This window comes from Antechinus flavipes, chromosome X, assembly GCF_016432865.1.
Source record: "Antechinus flavipes isolate AdamAnt ecotype Samford, QLD, Australia chromosome X, AdamAnt_v2, whole genome shotgun sequence".
NCBI classification, from domain to species: Eukaryota; Metazoa; Chordata; class Mammalia; order Dasyuromorphia; family Dasyuridae; genus Antechinus; species Antechinus flavipes.
The window spans coordinates 14000351-14012521 of record NC_067404.1 but is presented as its reverse complement, the minus strand read 5'-3'; the positions used below and the strand labels follow the sequence as shown (position 1 = coordinate 14012521).

Genomic DNA, 12171 nt, shown 5'->3' with positions numbered 1-12171 from the left:
CATCTATAGAAAGGCTATTTCAATGATCACATGCCACTACAAGGTGAATATAGAGAAGTAATAATTAGATACGTAATCATACATGCATAGAAAGGCTTTTTCACTGGTCATATGCCACTACAGAGTGCAAATATAGAAGTAACAATTAGATAAGTAATCCTACACCTATACAAAGCCTATGTCAATGGTCCTATGGCACTACAGCGTAAAAATAGAGAAGTAACAATTAGATAAGTAATCATATATGTATGAAAGGTTATTTAAATGGTCCTATGCTAGTATAGAGTGAAAATAGAGAAGTAATAATTAGATAAGTAACCACATATTTATAAAAGGCTATTTAAATGGTCCTATGCCACTATAGAGTGAAAATACGGAAGTAACAATTAGATAAGTAATCATATATCTGTAGAAGGGCTATTTCAATGGTCCTATGCTAGTACAGAGTGAAAATAGAGAAATAACAATTATATAAGTGACCATATATCTAGAGAAGGGCTCTTTAAATGGTCTTGTTCCACTATGGAGTGAAAATAGAGAAGTAACAATTAGATCAGTAATCATATATCTATAGAAAGGCTATTTAAATTGTCATATGTTACTATAGAGTGAAAATACATAAGTAATATTTAGATAAGTAATTATAATTATATATATATCTATAGAAGGGCTATTTACATGGTCCTATGCCACTATAAAGTAAAAATAGATAGGCAATAATTAGAAAAGCAATCATATATCTATTGAAGGGCTATTTAAATGGTCATATACCAATATAGAGTGAAAATAGAGAATAACTAGATAACTAATCATATATCTATACAAGGGGTATTTGAATGGTCCTATGCCACTATAGAGTGCAAACAGATGTAATAATTAGATAAGTAATCATATATCTCTAGTAGGAGTATGTAAATGGTCATATAGCAGTATAAGGTGAAACTAGATAAGTAATAATTAGATAAGTAAGTATATACCTATAGAAAAGTTATTTAAATGGTCATATGACACTATAGAGTGAATATAGAGAAGTAACCATTAGATAAGTAATCATATATTTATAGAAAGGGTATTTGAATTGTCATATATCACTATAGAGTTAAAATAGATAGGTAATATTTAGATAAATAATCATATATTAATAGAAGGGCTATTTAAATGTTCCTATGCCACTATAGAGTAAAAATAAAGAAGTAACAATTACATAAGTAACAATATATCCATAGACGGGCTATTTAAATGGTCATATGCCACTATAGAGTGAAAATAGAAAAGTAATAATTAGATAAGTAATCATCTATCTATAGAAGGGTTATTTCAATGGTCATATGCCACTATGGACTGAAAATAGAGAAGTAACAATTAGTTAAGTAATCATATATCTAGAAAAAGTCTATTTAATGGTCATATGCCACTATAGAGTGAAAATAGAGAAGTAATAATTAGATAAGTAATCATAGATATATAGAAGGGCTATTTAAATGGTCCTAGGCCGCTATAGAATGAAAATAGAGAAGTAATAATTAGATAAGTAACCATATATGTATAGAAGGGGAACTTCAATGGTAATATGCCACTATAGAATGAAAATAGAGAAGTAATAATTAGATAAGTCACCATATAGCTATTGAAGGGCTATTTAAATTGTCCTATGTCTCTATAGAGTTAAAATAGAGAAGTAACAATTAGTTAAGTAATCATATATCTAGAAAAAGTCTATTTAATGGTCATATGCCACTATAGAGTGAAAATAGAGAAGTAATAATTAGATAAGTAATCATAGATATATAGAAGGGCTATTTAAATGGTCCTAGGCCGCTATAGAATGAAAATAGAGAAGTAATAATTAGATAAGTAACCATATATGTATAGAAGGGGAACTTCAATGGTAATATGCCACTATAGAGTGAAAACAGAAAAGTAATAATTAGATAAGTCACCATATAGCTATTGAAGGGCTATTTAAATTGTCCTATGTCTCTATAGAGTTAAAATAGGTAAGTAATATTTAGATAAGTAATCTTATATCTTGAGAGGGGCTACTGAAATGGTCATATGCCACTATAGAGTGAAAATATAGAAGTAACCATTAGATAAATAATCATATATCTATAGAAGGGCTATTTAAATAGTCCGATGCCACTATCGATAGAGTAGTAACTCTCTGCCTTCATCTATGTATACTCACATATGACTACAGTGCTTCCAGAGAATATCACTTCATATTTATGTAAATGGAATACAGGGAATATGGAAAAAACCTCATCTATATAACAACAAAGAATATATACATATATGTGAATGTGTGTGTGTCCACTCTGGTTTCTCGCTTCATTCCAAAGTAAAGGAAGGCATTTGTTCTTTCTATACGTTCATTTGTATGTATCGAGTCTAGTGAAAGACAATTAGATAACAGAAATATAGAAGTAACAATTAGATAAGTAGTCATATATGTATAGAATGGCTATTTAAATGGTCCTATTCCGATATAGAATGAAAATAGATAAGTAATAATTAGATAAGTCATCATACATTTATAGAAAGGCTATTAAAATGGTCCTATGCCACTATAGAGTGAAAGTAGTGAAGTAATAATTAGATAAATAACCATATATCTATAGATGAGCAATTTAAATGGTTCCATGCCACTATAGAGTAGTAACTACCTACCTTCATCTATGTATACTCACATATGACTCGAGTGCCTCCTAAAGAATATCACTTCCTATTTATGTAAATGGAATATAGGGAATATTGGAAAAAACCTCATCTATATGAATACAAAAATATATACATATATGTGGGTGTGTGTGTTCGCTCTGGTTTTTCGCTTCATTCTTTAGTAAAGGAAGGCATTTGTTTTTTGTATACATTGATTTGTATGTATAGAGTATAGAGAAAGACAATTAAATAATGGATTTATAGAAGTAACAATTAGATAAGTAATCATATATCTATAGAAGGGTTATTTAAATGGTCCTATGCCAATATAGAGTGAAAATATAGAAGTAATAATTAGATAAGTAATCATATATCTATAGAAAGGCTATTTCAATTTTCATATGCCGGTATAGAATGACAATAGAGAAGTATCAATTAGATAAGTAATCATACAAAGGCTATTTAAATTGTCCTATTCCACTCTAGAGTGAAAATACAGAAGTAACAATTAGATAAGTAATCATACATTTATAGAAGGGCTATTTAAATGGTCATGTGCCATATATGCCAACCCACAGCGGAGAACCCCTTGCTTTTCTAATGTTTTTCCTTGATGCAGCCCCTAATCAGCAAGTACTGGCCTTAATCTAACCTAAAAATCAGAATAAAAGCTAAGGTTCTTCCTGGACTTGTCTCCTAAACTGGAGGATACCTTTTCCCAATCTAACAGTGTCACATCTCAGAGCCCTGGATGGGCGAGTAGGAGGACAAAGCCCCGTAGTGAGTAGTTGGGGAGCCTTTCGCTACCAGGGACTGGAGTCCTAGGCCCTAAATCATGTATTTCCTGGCCACAGGTCATCCCCGCTCAGGAGCCCGAGCCTCAGGTGGGCTTTGAGTGGGACCCCTGGGCTTTCTCACCTCTCAGATGTCCGTTCTCAACCCTCGGAGTCCTCAGGGATGAATCAGGAAGTAGAGCTGAATCTTGGCAATGTGGTGCCCCTGCTGACCAGCCACGGCTCATGAAGTCAGTGCTCAACCTCGATGGAGAGTCTCCCTCCAGCCAATCCCGGCGTTCTCTCCATTGGTCCCCAGCAGAGATCCAGCTCACCAGGCTCCTTGAAGATAGAATTCCTCCCCCTGGAATCCCATTATTCTCCTTTTACCCTTCCCTTCAGTCCTTCTCAAGCTCACTTTCCCCTTCCTGCAGCCACAAGTCTCAGGGTCATTCCCCTCTCCCCCACTCCTTTTCCTGTTCATTTACTTTCTTCCACAGACCTTCTCAGATAAATTCCCCCTCACCCACAACCTCTGCAGGTGGTTCAAGTTGCCATCGTGGTTTCCTGACTGTGGTCATTAAAGAAACCAGGGAGGGAGAGGACCCCAGGGATCCAGACTGATGCCCACGGACCCCCTGCTGTCTGTGCAGGTGACCCTCTGTTCCCCTCCTCAAAACCTTGGGCTCTGTACATATTTATCCAGGAGGACTCAATATTTTCTCTGTATATTCATGCAAGGGAGAATTCTTCTATTCTTTCTCTAGTCCTCCTTATGACTACTGCATAACTCTTTATAATGTAGTGTGCATGTGTGTGTGTGTGTGTGTGTTTTTATATATATATACATATATATATATACATACATATATATATATGTAGGTTACGTAATACTAAATTAAATGAAGAACTCATATATTTCATCTATATGTTTCACTATATTCATCTATATTCTCTGGTCTATTTCTATTAAATCATAAATTCATAATTAAATCAAAGAATATAGAGAATATGACAACTCATGTATGTGAAGACAGACTGTGTTTCTGAATATACATGAATATATGTGTGTATGGTATGTGTGTATGTTTGTATGTATGTTCTTAGTCTTTATTCCTGAATTTGAGCACTCATTTGTTTCTTTCCATAAATTAATTTCTATTATTAATAAATTCTATCTCCTCTGAAACATTAGTCATTCTATTTCTACCTAAATGTTTATTCATGTATTAATCCTATTCACCTACATGAGCAGCCATATTCTATTGAAAATATATATTTGTAATCATGCTTTCTCTGGGCCTGGAGAGAGTTACATGAATTGATGCTAAGTGAAATGAGCAGAACCAGGATTTCACTGTACACGGCAATGGCAAGTTCATATGATGCTCGATTCTGATGGACGTGGCTCTTCTCAACAATGATACCAGTTCCCATGATCTCGTGATGATGAGAACCATCTACACCCAGAGAGAGGACTGTGGGAACGGAGTGAAATGAGCAGAACCAATATGAATATGCTGCAATATGAATAAATGGGGAGTATAGAAGTACATTCACTCATTCAATCTATAAACAGAGCACAGTTATACTCAAATGTATGGACTTACAGGGAGAACAGGATTCTACTTGTCTATATCAAAATGCACATGGGAGACAGGAATTCTCAGATATTAGGGGATTCCTCTAAATTTTCTATCATCCCTTTCCATTAGATTTTCCTTAGGAGCTAAGGCTCCCAGACTCTTCTTCTTGACTATGCGATTATCTCCAATATTTTTATCCTCCCATCGATTGCTAATTGATATATATTAAAAATTCTTTATAACATATTGGATTGAGGCTTCACCGGTGTGTGTGCGTGTGTGTGTGTGTGTGTGTGTGTGTGTGTGTTTGTGCCCTAACTTCCATCCCGCACCCTGTTGCATCATTGCTAACACATTGGAGGGTGTTCCTTTAGATTTCTAACAACTACAATATTGGCTGCAATTGGCAGGGTCTATTGTGGAAGTGTTGGGAGCCCTCCTGGTTGAGTTGCTCTCCCTGTCCTTTTGGCCTCTTGAGGCTGTTGGCAGCAGGGGACAATCTGAGTGAGATCCATGAAGCTGATTTGGGAAGGTTAGGGGAGAATTCCTCTTTCCTTGGTGGACAGAACCCCACTGAGCTTCCCAGGGCTGGAAAGGGAAGGGCACCTGAGCTCTGCTCAAGGGGTTATTTGTTCTTCCTGTCCCATTCTGACTCCCAGAGCCCCCTTCTGCCGCTCAAGTAGTTTCCTTTAAACAGCTGAAAATCCTCACCAATGTTCACCGAGGCCTTCTTTACCAAGCAGTTCTGGTTTCAAGGTTCACCAAAGGGAGAACCTTTTCCTTGTCCCTTTCCTTCACTGCACTGGGAGTTCTCTGAGAGCAGAAAACCGGGATCTTGCCCAGGTTATCCCCTCGAAACTCCAAGAAAATATTCCAGTCGGGCTCTGAGTGAGGTAGGTAGGAGTCATCCTCTTATTTCCCAAATGGAAGAAAGCCATTCTTGGAAGGGATAGATTTTGCTCAGGCTCATTCAGGAAAGTGCATCCCAGGCTGGCCCAAAGCTGAGGGATGGAATAGGGGATGGAATAGGGGATCATGTTGTGTCCTGCTTTCTAGAGCCCCCAAGTCGGGGTGACACAACGCACTGTTGCTTTCTCGATCCCCCATGCCGGGGCACTTAAAATATACTGTCTTAATGGAGAAGTGATGAGGCGGGACTCCTGAGGATGGTGGAAAAATGGAGTCTGTTTATTCCAAGGACTTTCCCCTTTTTATACCCTCATACACTTAGGTAACAAAAACCCTGGGCATGTGCCCAGTATTACCGTGTGCATGGGGCCACATAAACAACTTGCTATTGTACCTAGTTTGCCACCTGCTCTCCCTCTGCTTCAATCTCCCCACAGGCTGTCACACCCCCTGACTCCTCAGGAAGGCCGAGAGCCCCTGGGGGGATGGGGAGCCAAACCAGACATTGTTAGCAGGTTCCCTCTGGGCCGAAGGGTCTTCTACCTCACCCAGAATTTCCCCACTGTCCGTGACCCTCTACAGGATTACTTTTTACTTAACCCCACAGCCTTAGTGAAGACTCCCACAACCCCAGCACTATGGGGAGCTAGCTCACCTGCTTCTAGGGAGCACCTTCCCAGGGACCTTCAGTCTAAGAGGCTTGGTTCTCAGAGGAGCAAGAGGCCGAGATGGAAGCCAGGCCACCTGGAAGGAAAGAGAGAAGTAGTTCAAAGCCTGGGTCTGCTCCTTCCCGGCTGTGTGATCTTGGTCATATCCCTCCTACTCTTGAATGAGTCCTGGAGTCTCGGGCTGATGGTTCCTCAACTCAGGAGCCTGAGCCTTAGGGGGAGGCTTTGTACTGGCCCCTGGCATTTCTCTAATGGCTGAGAATTCTAAGTCCTCATGAAGCCAGAAACCAAGCAGAACTGGGTTTTGGGAAGGCGGACCCCTTGATGAGCACCCATGGCTAGGGATATCAGCTTTCCCTGTGGTGAGACAAAAGTCCCTCTATCACCAACCCTTTCCCCCTTCCACTGGCCCACAGCAGACATCCCCCCCATCCCTCTCCTTGGAGTCAGCATCCCTTTTCCATACAATCTCTGCAGTTTGTCCCCTGGATAATATAAGAACAATATATACAGTAACAGCAACATTGTGTCATGATCAACTATAATAGATGAAGCTCTTCTCAGCAATGGAATGATCTAAGATAGTTCCAGGAGACTTGAGATGGAAAATGCCATCCACATCCAGAGGAAGAACTTTGGAAATTGCATGCAGAGGGAAGGATACGAGTTTCATTTTTCTCCCTTTTTCTTGTTTTTTTTCCCCATTTATTCTGATTTTTTTCATAAGATTACTAATATGGAATTATGTTTCAAATGATCGTACATATATAAGCTAAATAAGATTGCTGGCTACCTCGGAGAGGGGGGGAGGAGAGAGCTGGAGAAAATCCTGACCTACAAACAAATACATTCTACCCTTATGGCCAGAACTCCTTCCCCTGACAATGATAATAAAGTAATCACCAGTTCAGGGCATGGAAACCCTTGCTAGTCTAATGCTTTCTCTTGGGGAACTTACCCCCCAGTTCTGCACTTATTCTAACCTTTGGACCTACCTCCCAAATCAGAGACCCCCTGCTGTCTGTGCAGACGTTCCTCTGTATCCCTCCTCAAAACCCCTGAGTTTTGTGTATTTTTTGTGTCTATGAATAGGAAGACACACAAGACCTTATATTATCCTATATGTGGGAAAGAAATTGTAGATTTCATTTATAGATATCTCTACTATTCCTCTATGTGTATTCACACAGGAGTAAAGTGTTTTCTTATAAAATACTTCATACTTATGTAAGTGAATGTATAGAGATATATGACATCACATATACCAAGACAGTCTCTGTCTCTCTCTGTCTCTCTCTCTCTCTCTTTATATATATATGTACATGGCTGTTAGAATTCTGCAAGGTGCTAAGTTGGTTGCCTAATTTTAGCCTGGTGCTTAGCAGTTCTCTGGTTCACTCATGTGCTTAGTACTTGCTAGAGTTCTGCAAGAGTTCACACCTTTCACACCTGTGAGTTCACACCTCTAAAAGCACATATAAAAGCACAAGCCCACTGGAAGCTCCCGGAGATTCAGAGCTAGGATTCAGTTGGGAGATTCACAAGTCACAAGGACAAGGCCTCTAGAGGGGAAGCCCCAGTTTTAAGGAGAACCTGCCCACCTGATTCTGGGGAGCCCATTACCAGGGATCAGTCCATAAGTTTGGCTGTCAGAGGAAGGAGAGGCCAAGATGAAAGCCACTTGGCCTGGCTGGTGAGAGACACAGGGCTCCAGGCCTGGCACTGCCTCTCACTGGCTGTGTGACCTTGGCTGTGTCCCTGCCCTCGTCCTGGCCTCAAGTACTCTTTTCCCTAAAGGAGCTTGGCCCACTTGGGCTCTGAGGTTTCTTGCAGCCCTCCATCCAATCCAGACCCACCAGTGTATTGAGACACCCCTAACCTTCCTCCTCCCCACTCATAAAAGTGACTAGTTCTCAGCCCCCAGCTGAGAGATCTCTGCTAGTCGACTGCTTTCCCTTGGGGTGGCCTCCGGTCAGTAAGTTCTGTCTTTAATTTAACCCTAAACTTGGCAATAATACTGCCCATGGCCCTCCCTGGACCTGCCTTTTTGAATCAGAGATGCCTCCCTCCCGCCATCTTACAAGAACTCTGAGCTTGTGGAGTGGAAGGACACAGGCCCAACAGGCCCACGGGCAGGAGTGCTCGGGTCTGGGCCTTGTGTTTCCTGGTCACTTTGCTCCCTCACTAAGGAGCCCGAGCCTGGTGGTGGTGGTTGGGGGGGGTGAGGTTTGGGCGTGTGCAGGCCTATGACTTCTCACTTACCTGTTCCCCACTCTCGGTGTCCTCAGGGAGGCACCAGCCAATCCGAGCTGAGCCTGCTAAGGTGGGCCGGGCTCTGCTGAGTGTCAGTGGCTGGTGACGTCAGCGCCACCTTGGTAATACTGCAGTCTTCCTCCAGCCAATCTCGCAGCTCCCTCCATTGGTCCCCAGCAGTCTCTTCACTGGTCTCCCTGGAAACAGCATCCATCCTCCTCATAAGCCATTGTTCTCATTTCCTCTCCCCTCCCCCACTACTTCTCCAGCTCATTTTCCCCTTTACCTTTAACCCCTACCCCATCTTTATTTTTTCTTCTCCCAAAGACCTTCTCCTACCCATTTCCCCTCCCCCAAACAACTTCTCGGCCTCATTTATCCTCTCCCACCAATGCTACAAGTGACATCATTTCAGAAGCTTCTGACTCTTCCATTTTCTATCAGAACCAAAGGCCTCTTCTTATAATCCTAATATATATATACACATACAAACATACATGTATATGTGTGTGTGTGTGTATAATCTACACATAGGCTTATCCTATATATGGAATACTCTAATATGGTTCATTTATTATGTTCTCTACCTTCATCTATGTATACTCACATATGACTGCAGTGCCTCCTATAGAATATCACTACATATTTATGTAAATGGAAAATAGGGAATATAGAAAAAAACCTCATCTATGTTAAGACACAAAGTATATACATATATGTGTGTGTGAGTCCACTCTGGTTTCTCACTTCATTCCTAAATAAAGGAAGGCATTTGTTCTTTATGTATATTCATTTGGATGATTTATATATTCTTTCTTCAAAAAAAAATAGTATTTTTCATAAAAATGAGTATTCACATATTCACTTGTTATTCATATCTAGCCATACAACTATTTTCTCTGTTCATTGATGTATGTAGGTAGTGAGGCAGGTATACATTGTCTCTGCACAGGCATGAGGACTCCTACAGCCTTCCTATCTTCCTACAAGTATTCCAATCTTTCTGTTCCTGTGAGAGACTAAAGGCAGACTTCTGTCTATGAGTAACCAGAGGATATCAGGATTTACATATAGGAATATAGAGAGAAAATAAGGATATCTGAGTAACAGGAATTCTATGAATACTCAGAAAGGAAGGAGAGGAATTTAGAAAGGCTATTTAAATGGTCACATACCAGTACAAAGTGAAAACAGAGAAGTACAATTAGATAGGTAATCATATATCTATAGAAAGGCTATTTAAATTGTCATATGACAGTATAGAGTGAAAATAGAGAAGTAACAATTAAGTAATTAATCATATATCTATAGAAAGGCTATTTAAATGATCCTATGCCACTATGGAGTGAAAATAGATAATAATTAGATAAGTAATCATACACCTATAGAAACACTGTTTAAATGGTTATATGCCACTATAGAGTGAAAATAGAGAAGCAACAAGTAGATAAGTAATCATATATCTAAAGAAGGGCTATTTAAATGGTCATAGGCCACTATAGAGTGAAAATAAAGAAGTAACAATTAGATAAGTAATCATATATCTATTGAAGGGCTAGTTAAATGGTCATATGCCAATATAGAGTGAAAATAGAGAATAATTAGATAACTAATCATATATCTATACAAGGGCTATTTGAATGGTCATATGCCACTATAGAGTGCAAACAGATGTAACAATTAGATAAGTAATCCTATATCTATAGAAGGAGTATTTAAATGGTCATATGCCAGTAAAAGGTGAAAATAGATATGTAATAATTAGATAAGTGAGCATATATCTATACAAAGGTTATTTAAATGGTCATATGCCACTATAGAGTGAAAACAGAGAAGTAACAGTTAGATAAGAAATCATATATCTATAGAATGGCTGATAAATGGTCATATGCCACCCTTTGATCCATCAGTGTTTCTATTGGGCTTATACCCCAAAGAGATACTAAAGAAGGGAAAGGGACCTGTATGTGCCAAAATGGTTGTGGCAGCCCTGTTTGTAGTGGCTAGAAGCTGGAAAATGAAAAGATGCCCGTCAATTGGAGAATGGCTGGGTAAATTGTGGTATATGAATGTTAAGGAACATTATTGTTCTGTAAGGAATGACCAGCAGGATGAATACAGAGAGGACTGGCGAGACTTATATGAACTGATGCTAAATGAAATGAGCAGAACCGGGAGATCATTATATACCTCAGCAATGATACTGTTTGAGGATGTATTCTGATGGAAGTGGATCGCTTCGATAAAGAGAGCTAATTCACTTTCAATTGATCAAGGATGGACATGAGCAACTACACTCAAAGAAAGAACACGGGGAAATGAATATAAAATGTTGCATTTCTATTTTTCTTCTCTTTTTATTTATAACCTTTGAATCCACTTCTCCCTGTGCAACAAAAGAACTGTTCGGTTCTACACATACATATTGTATCTAGGATATACTATAACCTAATTAACATATAAAGGACTGCTTGCCATCATGGGGAGGGGGTGGAGGGAGGGAGGGCAAAAATTGGAACAGAAGTGAATACAAGGGATAATGTTGTAAAAACTTACCCTGGCATGGGTTCTGCAAATAAAAAGGTAAAAAAATTGGTCCTATGCCGCTATAGAGTGAAAAGAGATAAGTAATAATTAGATAAGTAAACATATTAGTATGGAAGGGCTATTTAAACAGTCCTATGCCACTATAGAGTGAAAATACAGAAGTAACAATTAGTTAAGTAATCATATATCTATAGAAAGTCTATTTAAATGGTCATATGCCACTACAGAGTGAAAATAGATAAGTAATAATTAAATAAGAAATCATTTATCTATAGAAGGGATACGTAAATGGAGCTATGACACGATAGAGTGAAAATAAATAAGTAATAACTAGATAAGTAACCATACATCCACAGAAAGTCTATTTAATCATATCCAACTATAGAGTGAAGATAGAGAAGTAATAATTAGGTAAATAATCAAATATCTATGGAAGGGCTACTTAAACTGTCATATGCCACTATAGTGTGAAAATAGAGAAGTAATAATAAGTTAAGTAACCATATATCTATGGAAGTGCTACTTAAATGGTCATATACCACGATAGTGTGAAAATAGAGAAGTAATAATTAGTTAAGTAATCATTTATTTATAAAAGGGCTATTTAAATGGTCCTATGCCACTATAGAGAAGTAACAATTAGATAAGTAATCATACATCTATAGAAAGGCTATTTCAATGGTCCTGTGCCACTACAGAGTGAAAGTAGAGAAGTAATAATGACATAAGTAACCATATATTTATAGAAAGGCTATTTCAATTGTCATATGTAAC

General features: G+C 38.6%; 1 protein-coding gene across 1 annotated transcript in view; it reads right to left on the bottom strand.

The window, feature by feature from the left end:
* LOC127542906 (uncharacterized) overlaps positions 1 to 12171 on the bottom strand; it is a 247599-nt gene that overhangs the window by 25195 nt on the left and 210233 nt on the right. Inside the window, exon 5 of the mRNA XM_051968810.1 lies at positions 6614 to 6673. Coding sequence (XP_051824770.1) covers positions 6614 to 6673 — 60 coding nt within the window. The remainder of the gene's footprint in view (positions 1 to 6613; positions 6674 to 12171) is intronic.